This window comes from Sinocyclocheilus grahami, unplaced genomic scaffold (genome assembly GCF_001515645.1).
Source record: "Sinocyclocheilus grahami isolate Dianchi unplaced genomic scaffold, SAMN03320097.WGS_v1.1 scaffold273.1, whole genome shotgun sequence".
Classification (NCBI taxonomy): domain Eukaryota; kingdom Metazoa; phylum Chordata; class Actinopteri; order Cypriniformes; family Cyprinidae; genus Sinocyclocheilus; species Sinocyclocheilus grahami.
Window position 1 is genome coordinate 19,156 of NW_015505452.1, and position 14,658 is coordinate 33,813.

The window sequence follows — 14,658 nt, forward strand, 5'->3', positions numbered from 1 at the left end:
TCAGCACTGGCGCCCCCCAGGGGTGTGTTCTCTCCCCACTGCTCTTCTCTCTCTACACGAATGACTGCACCTCTAAAGACCCCTCTGTCAAGCTCCTGAAGTTCGCAGACGACACTACAGTCATCGGCCTCATCAAGGATGGAGACGAGTCTGCTTACAGACAGGAGGTTAAAGAGCTGGCTGTCTGGTGCAGTCTTAACAACCTGGAGCTTAACACGCTCAAAACTGTGGAGATGATTGTGGACTTCAGGAGAAAACCCCCTGCACTCCCCCCACTCACCATCATGGACAGCACTGTGGCTGCAGTGGAGTCATTCAGGTTCCTGGGCACCACAATCTCTCAGGACCTGAAGTGGGACACTCACATAGACTCCATTGCAAAAAAGGCCCAGCAGAGGTTGTACTTCCTTCGCCAGCTGAGGAAATTCAACCTGCCACAGGAGCTGCTTAAACAGTTCTACTCTGCTATCATTGAGTCTGTCCTGTGTTCATCCATAACTGTCTGGTTTGGTTCAGCTACCAAATCAGACATCAAGAGACTACAACGGACAGTCAGGACTGCTGAGAGGATTATTGGTGCCCCTCTGCCCAGCCTCCAAGATCTTTACATCTCCAGAGTGAGGAAAAGGGCTAAAAAAATCACCTTGGACCCCTCACACCCAGCCCACTCTCTCTTCGAACTGTTGCCTTCTGGTCGGTGCTACAGAGCACTGACCACCAGAACAGCAAGGCACAAGAACAGTTTTTTCCCACAGGCTATACTCAGTCTAAACAATTAAGCTTTCAAAATTATACAACTAACATAGTATATTTATATTAAACTGCACACTTTGTAAATAACATATCTATCTGCACACTAATAAACATATCTGTACATTTATCTAAACAATTACATTTTTTCCTATACTTCTATTTCTGTATATAGTACATTATTCAAATTATTTTTTTTAAAAATTATATTAGTTTTATATTACATCCCTACTGTGTTATTCCTATGTATGTCTACACTATCATGTATGTCTGCACTATGTTTGTACTTTCTTCTACACTGGAAGCTCCTGTCGTCAAGTCAAATTCCTTGTGTGTGTAAACATACTTGGTAATAAAGCTCTTCTGATTCTGATTCTGATTCTGATGTTATTTACAATTGAATGAAAATATACATTTAAAATATATATTAAATGCAATTGAAATGTCATGCTGACTTTAATGTCATTTCTATTGAAACGTGTATATCATGTATTTAAATATATCAATTTAGTATATTTATTACGTTTAAACTATACACTTTTAATGTAACATCAAATAACAACACACTACAGTTAAAATGATAATCAAGTACAGTACTTTGCATATGCTTTAGTATTTAAGTTAACACATTAAAATAAGTGTACTTCAAGCATGCCAAAAGTTTATTTAAAAAATAATGATTTAAAACTATCTGACATTATAACAAAGTGTATTTTTTTAACATGTTAAAAAAGTGTGCTCTCTTAAAGTACATTTTGGCCTTTTATTTAATTATTATATTATCTGTAAGTACAGTTTTTTTTTAAATACACTTTTAAGATTTGAAGTACACTACAAGTGCACACTTAACAGAGTTAAGCACCCTTCTTTTTCACAGGTTGGAACAACATGAGAGTGAGTAAATGATGAAAATGTCATTTTTGGGTGAACTAGCTCTTCATGATTTTAAGTTAATATAAGGTTAAATATAAAACAGTAGTGGACAAGAAATAGATAATGGACTGTCAGACTGCTATTGTTATTGCTATTTGGAATAACTCAATGCTTAATACATTGGTATCTCATACTAGTGTCACAACTGGACAAGTAGCTTTAATAAAAGAGAAGACTGAGGCAGTGGATGTGATCTCCATACGTACCGCGTGTGTCGTCGCCGCGCGCCCAGCAAGGTGATGTTAACAGGAACACTGAATGACCCCCGCGGGGACTTATTCAGTAGCATTTCTATCTTACTAAGTAACCCTTAACTGGGTTACAGCACTAAATTAACACAACACCGACCCCACTTTGACAAGGTCAGTGTACTATACATCCAGACACAGAAGCAGCGTGCTGCATAGCCGTCAGACCTGTAGTGCACAACAGAGTGCACTTAAGGGATTGTTTTCTTCTCATCCAGATGAGATCAGCGGAATATCTTTCCTTTGCCTGAACAGGGATGCCACAGAGGGTTTCTATAGGAACCCCTGCAGCCAGACTATAATTACGTCCTATGGGACTCCAAGCACTCCTGACAGTTTTGTTCTATTTTCACATATAAACTACAAAACAATGAAGTAAATGAACACCCCCCCCCACCCCCACCACCAAAAAACAAAACAAAAAAACTGCATATAAAACAACAACAACAACAAATTGTGTAGAAGTGTCCAACTCCCAACCCCGTCTGCAGAAACTCATGGAATTATCTTTACTTTCCTGTAACACAGATTCTAAAATGATGCAAGTTCCAAATCTTACCTCAAAACATGCGTTCTTCTGTGCATGATAGTTTTATGTAGCTATTAAACAAGACTGACTAAACGATTCACTACACTGAATGACAAAATTGAGGACTTTTAGCTTTATGAGCACAACAGTGTATCAATAATGAATGAGTTTTTATCCAAAATAATGTTAATTATTAATGAATGATCTACTGTATATGAAAAGGTAAACAATTTGTTGGAACAACATTGTGCACCTGGATCAGCAACTGCTGAGGCTGTAAGTATTGCAGCTTAAATAAAATGACCTTAAAGCATTTTTTTTGGCATCAAAGATTAATTTAGGTGGCTGCCAGGGTGCTAATATGTGTTTGATTGAGCTGTTCTGATTTGTCTTCCTGAAAAAAAGTGAAATAACTCTCATTTACTTAAAGGGGTCATATGATGCAATTTCAAGTTTTCCTTTCTCTTTGGAGTGTTACAAGCTGTTCGTGAATAGATAAGATCCCTAAAGTTGCAAAGACTAAAATCTCAAACCCAAAGAGATATTCTTTATAAAAGTTAAGACTGGTCCACGCCCTCCTAAAACGCCTTGTTCAAACATGCCCCCACATGTCTATTTCACTGTGTGTGAAGATTTACATATGCCACCCAAATGTTCACGCAAAAAAAGAAGGCGTAACTTTTATTCTCGCTGTTGCCGCTGCCGCCATGTCGTGGAGACGCTGTGTATTTCGTTGTGAAAGCGAAACTACTTTGTTTGGCCTTCCAATAAAGGACACGACTAGAAATCAGTGGTTAAGTTGTATTTACAACACTGTTCCAGAACACTTCAACCCAAATATTCAGATGTGTGCAGCGCATTTTACGGAGGACTGTTTCCTGAACCCGGGAGAGTAGACTACAATGCCGGTGTCTGGCAATTCCAACTTTGCAAGGACAGTCTGGCGCTTCTGACAGCCTGTAAGTACGTTTTTTACATTTAAAGAGTTTGCCACTGATGATTCAAACGTGAGTTTTGAGCAGTGTAGAGTAGCATTTGTTGTTAGTCGTTTCTCAGATCAGAAATGCAAACATGGTTTTATGTTTATGCGGCGTGATACGCAACTCAACGCGTAAAAAGACAGTATAAGTTATTATAATCAGTAATTGTGTCCCCACTGGATGCAACAAATGCCTCATTTATAATGGGTTTTATTGTTTTTGTCTCATCGCGCCGGGACCATAGACTGTATAAAAACACGGCATCACAATATGGTAAGGGGCGTAACATTTCCGTCACACACTTCAGGAATTCAGATTGGACGCACTGGATAGCTGGCCAATCAGAGCACACCTCGCTTTTCAGACCGATGAGCTTTGTAAAAATCGACGCGTTTCAGAAAGGCGGGGCATAGAGAAGAAACTATAATGTACAGTATGTGGAAAATAATGTGTTTTTTTAACCTTAAACCGATTAAACACATTTCATTACACCAAATACACAACATAATGTTCTTTTTAGCAACATCATATGACCCCTATAAAGTTCATTTTTATATTGGTCTAATAAAATATCATGGTTTCCGACCCATTTTGTTCAGTTTGTCTAAAAGTAAATAGCACCATAGAAAAAAATAAATAAAAACAATCCGTTTTGTTTAAACAGTGGCCTATATTCGCTTGACAGTCGAGTGTTGATGTGTTTTATGATGTATAATTAAAAGAACACAATAAACATTAAGGTCTTTCAGAGTTGTCTTTATGTATAGTAAGTCAACTAAATTTAACACTGACTAACAAAATGTTATTAGTTTTAACCCAAGTGAAAATTCTAACTTCTGCTAAGTTAAGCTTTAGTTTATAGTGAAATTAAGTTGTAAAAAGTCAAAATATTGTTATATTGACCTACATTGTGGTAATGTTTTGGCTTACGTCTAAAGAAAACATATTAAGTATAAGCTGTTCTGGCATTACTAGGCATTAAATATGGTATTAGTTGGCTGTTAGTTGGTTATAGAACTCCTCTGGGCTGGTATATATGAAAGTACTTTCAGAGGCCTTTGTGAAACAGAACATGGTGTCCATATACAGTAAAAGCACATCTAATACAGTACATTATATGTGATTAGGATGATAAGCCAGTGCTGTTAACTCTATGAGAGACAAACATATGGGCCATACGGGAAAAAAAAAAAGGATATTAGTTTAAATCGTCTAAAGAAAACATATTAAGTATAAGCTGTTCTGGCATTACTAGGCATTAAATATGGTATTAGTTGGCTGTTAGTTGGTTATAGAACTCCTCTGGGCTGGTATATATGAAAGTACTTTCAGAGGCCTTTGTGAAACAGAACATGGTGTCCATATACAGTAAAAGCACATCTAATACAGTACATTATATGTGATTAGGATGATAAGCCAGTGCTGTTAACTCTATGAGAGACAAACATATGGGCCATACGGAAAAAAAAAAAGGATATTAGTTTAAATATTGGGTTACACTCTATTTTAAGGTGTCATTGTTACAGTGTAATTATACATTTAAGTACTGAGTAATATCAATTAACTACATGTACTTCCTATATGGTTAGGGTTAGGATTAGGGTTTGTCTTAGGGTTACTTGCATGTAATTATGCATAATTTATTGTTATTATAAAAATAAGTACATGTAACATGTGTAACAAGGACATCTTAAAATAAAGTGTTACCAAATTTTTTATTGAATTTTAAATGCAAAACATGGAAGGGTAAAATTTTATAGCAAATGTTCTAAGAAGTCATTAACAAATACACTTTTAGGATGCTTATTATGAAAATAAAATACTTAACACTTTAATAATATACTTTAAAAGAATATACTTGAGTGCAAACTGAATGTAAGGGTTTCGAACATTTAATTGCATGTTAATTTGCAACTTCATTAAAATGTATTATTAAACGTATTATAGCATGTATTAAATGCAATCAGCTGGAATTTAGAGTGCTTTTTCAAACTTAAGTATATCTTTGTATTTAATGCTAATTACGTTTACTGTCAGATGTACTGACAAGAATTTATGGCAAACTAAAATATGCTTATGCTTTAATTTCTGTTAAATCTTGTACAGTATGTCATGTATTTAAATAAATTTGTAGCTAAACATTTCAGAAAGATTTAGTACATTTAAATAAATAAATGAGCAAATACATGTAATAATAAAATAGTAATAAAATATAAGTTTAAACTTCACATTTAATATAGAATAACACACTCAAATTTATTTTATAATCAAGTACTTTACATGTGCTTTCATATATTAGTCAACACATAAAAAAAGTGTACTTCGCTAAAGCAAGAAACAGTCATGAACGCATATTCTCTTCAAGTAGCCTTTTATTTCATAAATATTATAATCTGTACTGTAAGTACAGTTTTTTTTAACAATAAACTTGTAAGAATTGAAGTACAATATACGTGCACATTTAATACAAGAACACACTCCTTTTTCACAAGGGAAGGTATATTCAAATGCAAATATATGAATTAAATATATTAATCAAACTATTATTACATTTCTAATGTGCCTTATAAAGAAAGAACCATTTTTGGTTCCACAAAGAACCATTCAGTCAAAGGTTCTTTAAAGAACCATCTCTTTCTTACCTTTTTATAATCTGAAGAACCTTTTTTCGCCCCAAAGAACCTTTTGTGAAACAGAAAGGTTCTTCAGATGTTAAAGGTTCTTTATGGAACCATTTAGACAAAAATGTTCTTCTATGGCATCGTGAAGCACCTTTATTTTTAAGAGTGTATATGGAGATATCTGCAGATATTTGAGGCGCCACCTTATTTTCTTGGCTTGGGTATGTCTGCGTTCAACTTCAGTTGGCTGCTGTTTGGTCCAGTGTTTGGTCACTGGTCAGACAATACCAGAACTACAAAGAACATCATCCTCTTCTCCAATGTGTTTGAAATTGTGGGTCAGTGCTGTAGAATGGAGATGTGTAATGTGATGTGGGTTTTGAAATAGATCAGATATCCCTTGTTCTTGTGCAGCTGTGATCTGTTTGCTCATTGCGACACACTTGTCTAAGAGGAAACGTCATGTATTTCATGGGATATTCTAAATGGCTTCTTCTGTCCAGCCGTCTTATTGCAGGTGAGGATATTTTGAAGTTGCACTGTTCTATTAGTCTCAATAAGTTTTGTTTGTTTGTGAACTTCTCTGCTCCTGTGGTGCAAACCATCAACATTAATGTAATTTGAGACATCAAACAGTTACTAACAGAGAGATCTGTTGTTTGATTGATGATTCTCATTAGATTGTAATTACTGCAGTGTTGAATCATCCTGACCAGACACAAGAACTTGAATCTAAAGATGTATGAATCTATTATGTATAATAAAGTATATAGAATATATACAACTATTATATATATATATACACACACACATATATATATATATATATATATATATATATACACACACACATATATATATATATATATATATATATGTATGCATACAATTGCGATCAAAAGTATTCAACCCCCAAGAGACTGTATTAATTTACAAAAAAAAAAATGTTTTTCAAAAATTACATCAATAACAGTTTGGTATCTTATTAAAAGTGGTAATGTCAATAAATAATGTAATATTTTTGAGTTATAAGGTTATTATTATTTTTTGTAATATTCAAACCCTTTTGAACATCATTGCTTAAAGTCACTTATTTGTATGGTATGGAACAAAATTGTGTTAAAACATATGAAGACAAATCTTTAGTATTTTTTTTGTAAATCTTTAGTAAATCTTTAGAAGACAGACTTTAGAAACTCTAAAACAAAACTTAATTAGCTTGATTGGTTGCACATACATACATGTAGCCCATGTATGTGCTGAAGTTGAGTAGCACATAGGCCAAGTCAAAAGAACTCTCAAAAAAGCTATAGAGAAGATATTGTAGCAGGGATAAGTTTCATGAACTGACTTATTGCAAAGATGGCATCCTTCCACAGTATCAATACTAAATTTCACAGCAAACTACATGACTAGGTGCTTGATTTTATATACCAGTGGCAATGGGTTAGATTGAAACACCTGAATTCAGTGATTAAGAGGTGTGTCTCAATACTTTTGTCCATGTGTGTGTTTAAGATATGCAGATACTGCATGAATAGTTATGCATAATTAATGTGAGCCAAAATCATCACAATTAAAAGAACCAAAGACTTAAACTACTTCAGTCTGTGTGCACTGAATTTATTTAATACACGAGTTTCACAATTTGAGTTGAATTCCACGACATTCTAATTTATTTAAGATGCACCTGTACTTCCTAATAAATCTGTACTCATTTTTTGTACGCAACTTATAATTTCTATTTTGTTTTATGTAGTTTAAAAAATGGAAACTATGTATATTTCCATGAATGCAGAGTACACCACATATAAACTACTTAATTCTTCCATCAGGTATTGGAGCAGGAGCTGGTTCCTCAATTTTTGGGTTCCTCACACTTACTACTCTCCCTGATGAGCGAGCAAGGGTCTTTGCAGCTGTCATGGCATGCCGTCAGGCTGGACTTCTGATCAGTGAGTTAGTGCTCTACATAATAAGTGGCAAAAGTACTTTCTTCCATTTAATATTTAGACAATGTGCATTTTTACTTTCAGGTCCTGCTTTCAATATCTTTCTAAGGTTGTGTGATTTCAAACTGGGCCCATTTGTAGTAAATAAGTACACCTCACCTGGGGTAAGTCTGTTTTGGCTCATTTCTTATTAATTAACTTGAATTCTCAAACACATAATGTTGCACATGATTAACACAGCTTGAAATGTGAATGTGGTAACACTGCACATTTTGGATGTCTCCAAATATAACAGACGTGATTCAGATCATAAGTAGAGTTAGTATTATTATATCAAAATATAAACATATTTCACTCCAAAAAGTAAAGGGGGGAAAATGTTGGCATACAAAAATTAAGCTTTTTTTTTCTTTGTGCCTTTTTATTTTTTAATTTTCATTCCTACATTCTTATTACTGTGATACTAAAAAAATATATAATTCTCATTTGTGCAATGCACAAGAAATACTAATATATAATTTAAGCCGATTACTTTGCTGATTGCAAAAACAAAATTAATAATAATAATAATAATGAAAATTAATATTGAAATATAATAAAATGGTAACATTACAATAAGGTTCAATTTAAAATGGAAATTCTATAAAAATACTCCTAAAGCATTTAGTAATCTTAGTTATAATGTTAAATTCAACATTTATTAAAACATTTATTAAAACATGGACATTGGCAAAGATGAGCTAACAATGAAAAGTTGTATTTTATTAGCTAAGAATGATAACAAAGATGAATAACAATATATTACTCAGTTATTGTGAGTTAATGCGTTAACTAATGAGACTTTACTAATCTTAATTAAATTAAATTATAGTAAATAAATATATCAAAAACACTGGAATCTAACAAGAATTTGACAAATCTAAAATATGACATGTTCTTAGATTAACCAGTTATTTATTTATTTGTTTGTAATTTTTAAGCCCGTTTATGTAAGTTTTCCTGTTTATTTCAATCTTGCTGGCTTTTTTGACCCAACTCTTCATGTGCGGGATGTGGGTGCTGATGCAGTTTGCAATAATGGTCCTATACTGGGACATCCCACCACTGGACTCCTTCCCTGAGCAGCACATGCCCCTCAGAGAGGTCAGAGGTAAAGAAGATGAGCCCCTCATGAGTCTGGATGATGAAAACAGGGCTGCAGCAGAGGATGCGTATGGCTCGGCCAATCCAGAACAAACCGAGACCCAGTGCTCATCTGAACTCCCACCTTCTCCTCCGGATTCCCCCTCTCTAGACACCTCTGACCCCTTTGAAAACTTCAGTGCCAGTCAAGGTGAAGCCCAGTGTTTATTGTCAAATGACAAAAGTGCTGTCTTTTTTTGTTGGCACAGAATTTTGAGTTGGTGTGGCATTGATTGATTCTTTGTTGTATCTGAGGTGCTAATCTGAGAGAGTAGTGGCCTGAAAAAGCTTTATCGATCAGCTCATTCTGTCTTTGCTCTACGATTGCAGTGTGTGTGTGCATGGTAGATATCTCCATTATATTCAATCCTGTCTTGGCAGCTTTGAAATGCCTGAGATCTGTAGCGTTCTCTCTCTGTAGAGTTTCTGAGGGAGGAGGTGGTGGTTCTTCTCACTGCTCAGTTCATCACTCTCTTCAATCAGACAGCACTTGAGGTCAAATTCATCAGGAGCGTCATGCATCTACTTTTTTCAAGGTGGCACCAGTGGCAGTGCCTTGTTGTCAGATGATAATAGGAGATACACACTTACTAGCAACTTATGCTAAAAAATGCTGAAACATTATGGAACCATTAGCAAATAGGACATGCTAGCAATGTGCTGAATCATGCTAAAACATATTATAATGTTTTAAAACATAGCAGTGTTCTAAAATATGTTAGAAATGTGCTAGCAACGTGTTAAAAGTGTGTTAATATGCTTGCAAGGTGTTAAAACCATAGATATGTATACAGTAGATGCCCTATTTGACCGCTCCAGATACGTTGACGCATTTGCCATTTTGGAACGGTTAACTTGACGTCATTCACCATAATAAGCAATGAATATTCGAAGATAGACATGCGTATAACACACTAACATGTAATATATACATGTAAAACACCATGGAAGTAACATTAAAATATAAATGTAGGCTACTATAGCAACATAGTGGCAACAGGTTAAAACATGCTAAGATATGCTAGAAATGTGTTAGCATGTAAAAACATGGTAGCAATGTGCTTAAATGTGTTAGAAATATGTCAGCAACAAATTGCTAAAATCTACTAGCAACATGTTTAAATATAACAGCAGCATATTAACATGTTTAACACACTAAAAGAATGCAAGCAACATGCTAAAATGTTAACATCAAAATGTGCTAGCCTAGCAACATGTTAAAACATGCTGTTAACATGATGCAACATGCAACTATTTTGACTTGTACTTCATTTAATAATAATAATAATAATAAATCAAATAAAAAAAATAAAAAATCAAGGTTACACTGAAGCACTTACTATGGAAGTAAGTGGGGCCAATATTTGGAGTATTTCAAGCAGGAGTCTGAAGCTTATAACTGTAAAAAATAAAAATCAATCAATCAATAAACATGTGTATTACTTGTAATATAAAGCAGTTTAAATAAGTACACAGTATATAATAATAAAAAATAGTACAATGCTTCTGAAAGCCAGTCTCCAGAGCCCCAACACTGTCCTAAATTCATTCAAGAGCTACTAAATAGTGTCTGTCCAATTATGATTGATTAAGGCTCACAGTAGTGGGAACATAAATTTAATTTAATGTAATCTAATCTAAGCTTTGATTTAATATAATCAGGTATTTGAAATTGACACACATTTACCTTCCCGGCTGCCTGACCTAGATACATGACAAACTGGTTATAGAGTTCATAATGTTCTTTTTCATTATCTTTTATTCTTTCAAACTAAATCAAATTTCTATATGAAAAATCACATTCTATATTATAAATTTGCATTTACTTTACACTGCCAGAAGAATGTGAGTGATTCTTACTCATGTAAGATTTGCTATTAGTTGTTTTGAGTTGTTTTAAGCTTGTCGCTATGTGGTTGCTAGGGTGTTCTGAATGGTTGATGTCTGTGTTCTCTCATCTCCAGACCATGGTGACCCCTCTGACGCAGAAGTACTTTGGCTTCGGTGAGCTGGGGAACAGTGTGATGTACAGCCTGTGTGGGGTGGAGGTAATTGCAGGTTTCTTCCTGGTGCGCTGGCTGAGCTGTGTGCTGGAGGACCGGGTGGTGCTGGCGGTGGGGCTGCTCATCTGCAGCGGGGCTTGTGTCTGGTGCCTCATCTTTCTGGCCAATCCACAGGGTGTGTGTATGTGTGTGTGTGGCAGACGTCCAGAGAAACTGGCATACACCTGGGCATGGACAGACACAATATGCCTGCTCAGTTTGGTGCCAACTCAATGATATGCATTATTAGTTTGGAACTGCTTTAAATCTCTATCTATCTATGTCTCTATCTATGTCTCTATCTATGTCTCTATCTATGTCTCTATCTATCTATCTATCTATCTATCTATCTATCTATCTATCTATCTATCTATCTATCTATCTATCTATCTATCTATTCGTTTATCCACACTCTATAAAAGTATCTCTCCATCCATCCATCCATGTATATACGCATCCATCTGTCCATCCGTCTATCCACGCCTCTATATAATTGTCCATCATCCATCATCCATCCATCCATTTCATCCATTCATCCGTCTATCCACTCCTCAACATTTTTCCATCCATCCATCTATAGATGTGTCCATCTGTCTATCCGTCTATCCATGCCTCTATACTGTATATTTATCCATTCATCACTCACCTATCTATCTATCTATCTATCTATCTATCTATCTATCTATCTATCTATCTATCTATCTATCTATCTATCTATCTATCTATCTATCTATCTATCTATCTATCTATCTATCTATCCCTTAATACTTTTTTTCCATCCATCCATCCATCCATCCATCTATATAATTATCTCTCCATCAATCCATCTATCTATATATGTGTCCATCTGTCCATATGTCTATACATGTCTCAATATAATTATCCATCCATCCATCTGTCCATCTGTCCGTCCGTCCCTCTGTCCGTCTGTCTGTCTGCCTATTTATCTATCCATCAGTCCGTAAATTTATTTGTCTGTCTGTCTATCTAGAATGTATGTCGGTCTGGAATGATATTCTCACTTTCATTCTTGCTTGGACATGTGTTTTGATCAGGTGGTTTTGCATTGGAGTTGATTGAGTTCATCATCGGAGTGTTCCTGCAGTTACTGGGACTTCCTTTAGCTGCTGTGTCTCAGGTGTCCCTCTTTTCTAAGGTTACAGCTGAGAAAACACAATGTGAGAAACAAAGAGGATAATACAAAAAGATAGATGAGATCTTGAGAACACATGTAACACTCATGTTTGTGTAGATGTCACATATTGTCACTGTTTAAATATTCAAAACTACGTGCTGAATCTAATGACTGTGTGTGTGTGTGTGCAGGTTTTAGTAAGGGCGTGTGGCGTTCAGTCGGGGGTCTTGCCACCATTCTCGGCCCCCTGTGGGCCGGGGGTCTAATAGGAAATCTATATGTGATGCTGGGTATGATGATGCTCCTACTGACCCTCATCATGGTGCGTGAACAGACTCTTTATAACTGATTCTGTAACATTATCAGAGATTTCCCTTAGTATGTCATCATAACCACATTTACCAGCTCAATTATAGTTACATTTATTGCTTTGTGCAAACAGTGACTATTATAGATCCAGTCAACTGAAAAAATCTCTATTAAAAGAGATTGCAGGGTCATTAGAATTTGTGGACTGTTTCTTTCAAAAAGGTGATTTGGAAATAAGTATAAATGCAAGGTTTTAAACACTTTATCAGACAGTGAATATTTGTAAGTGTTAAGAAATTGTATAGTGCTATCTCAAGCTACAATATAATAATAACATATGTTGTTAAAAAAAGTAACAGCACTGACAGTATCAAGGTTGGGATTCATTTCTAGTCTTGTGCCCAAGGTCCTGACACTTCAAGAAGTTTAGTATAAAATTTTAATGTTGAAATTCCCATGAATGTCCATATTGAATTAGTAATTATGTACTGTACAAAAAATCATAGGAATAGGGTTTGACAATTTAAGATGGTCCCTTTCAGACAAACGTAAATATAAAATTAAGTGAATAAATAAGAAAAAAGGAAAGTACCTCGTCCTTAGCAGAGTTTATTTGTAGATTTTTAAATAATATTTTAATATACTTAAAAAAAATAATAATAATAGATTGTTATGATGGCAACAATCCTTTTAATAATATGTAAACTAAAAAAAAAGAAAATAATATTTACATCCACATATGCTAAGTTTATATATTAAGTATAAAACTAAATGATATTGCAGAATTTTTAATTATGTGAAAAATGTCTATGTCATCTGTAAAATGACCCTTTAACAAAGAAACGAATGATGATTGTCCTGCTCAGATCATGATGGTGTTGTCCTATGAGAAGCTGGTGGAGCCGCCCAGGGTGGAGCACGCACAGGACTCAGAGAACGGAGCATAGATGCCATCCTTCACTACAAAGGATACAGGTGAGACAGTTCTCAATGTTTTTGGATGGCTCTTAAAAGCATGAAATGGATTTATATTTTTAACTTTCACCTGCCTTTTACATAGTTTAGGATAGTTTGTGATGCCATCAGGTACATCAGTACATTCGACAGTAGGTTACATTTGAACAATTTTTCAAAGACAGTAGAAGTAATTATGAAATGACATGTAAGAAATCAATATCGCATTTATTATAAATTTAAACTATAATTCATTTTAATTTAATTGTAAATGACATGCAAATAAGTCTCCAGTCTCAGGTCACACTGAAGAATATGGTTTTAAAATTATTATTATTTCCATAATTTTTTTGTGTGCATAAGTGTACTTCTTTTTCACATGGGAAATTATTTTGATATGAGAAAAAATGGCATTCACATTTCAAAACAATACACATTTCATCTTTAAAATATATATCTGAAGTTTCACTGTGTACGATCTGTATTAGGGTGACATATTGTCGTTTGAACACAGACGGAAATTCCACTCATAACTTTTATTTTGTCTGCACTAACTGAGTTAAACTGACACAGACTCCATCCATGCAGCTTTAAACCACAATGCAGAAACAGCTCAGAATGGAAAACAGGACAAAATATGGTGCTAAAAGCAAAGAAGTGGGCCACTGAATAATGACAGTCAACATTATAACACAAAAGTACACTCTCTGGAGTATGACAAAAGCTGTCATTGGTAAATGAATCTATCTGTGTGATTTTCATATTTCAGCACAGAGCAAGAGCCCCTCTCTCTGCGGTCTGTCTGCCAAAGTTTAGCTCTCGTGTGGGGCTGTACAGAGCAGATGCTGAGACAGTGGGAGATAAGAGGCCCTGCCAGGGCTAGCAGACCGCAAACAGCTAGAAGGGCGCGCACGCACACACACACACACACACACACACACACACACAAATATTACATATCCTAATTCTGACATATTTTAGTTTAATGCTGCAGTTATTATACACTGATTTATCATTTACTCC

General features: G+C 35.0%; 2 protein-coding genes across 2 annotated transcripts in view; one reads left to right on the forward strand and one right to left on the reverse strand.

Annotated features, from left to right (window-relative positions):
- The window catches only part of kcnmb3 (potassium calcium-activated channel subfamily M regulatory beta subunit 3), a 10,129-nt gene extending 8,157 nt beyond the window's left edge, over nucleotides 1–1,972 (reverse strand). The window contains exon 1 of the mRNA XM_016291564.1: nucleotides 1,890–1,972. Coding sequence (XP_016147050.1) covers nucleotides 1,890–1,972 — 83 coding nt within the window. The remainder of the gene's footprint in view (nucleotides 1–1,889) is intronic.
- A 2,784-nt stretch (nucleotides 1,973–4,756) lies between these two features.
- On the forward strand, nucleotides 4,757–14,447 carry LOC107599859 (uncharacterized). Its single transcript, XM_016291565.1, has 12 exons — nucleotides 4,757–4,808; nucleotides 6,226–6,399; nucleotides 6,516–6,578; nucleotides 7,897–8,016; nucleotides 8,098–8,176; nucleotides 9,048–9,346; nucleotides 9,617–9,690; nucleotides 11,160–11,373; nucleotides 12,293–12,415; nucleotides 12,564–12,694; nucleotides 13,548–13,656; nucleotides 14,405–14,447. Exons 1-11 carry the CDS (start codon nucleotides 4,757–4,759, stop codon nucleotides 13,626–13,628), a joined length of 1,410 nt encoding a protein of 469 aa, XP_016147051.1. The 3' UTR covers nucleotides 13,629–13,656; nucleotides 14,405–14,447.
- Nucleotides 14,448–14,658: the final 211 nt, after the last annotated feature.

What these genes read in the sequence shown, in the direction of transcription:
- LOC107599859 (XM_016291565.1), top strand. Translation starts at nt 4,757, where the DNA reads ATGAAAGTACTTTCAGAGGCCTTTGTGAAACAGAACATGGTGTCCATA. An exon ending in CAATGTGTTTGAAATTGTGG is followed by an intron (nt 6,400 to 6,515) that starts GTCAGTGCTGTA and finishes CTTGTCTAAGAG; the next exon opens with GAAACGTCATGTATTTCATG. An exon ending in GTCCAGCCGTCTTATTGCAG is followed by an intron (nt 6,579 to 7,896) that starts GTGAGGATATTT and finishes TTCTTCCATCAG; the next exon opens with GTATTGGAGCAGGAGCTGGT.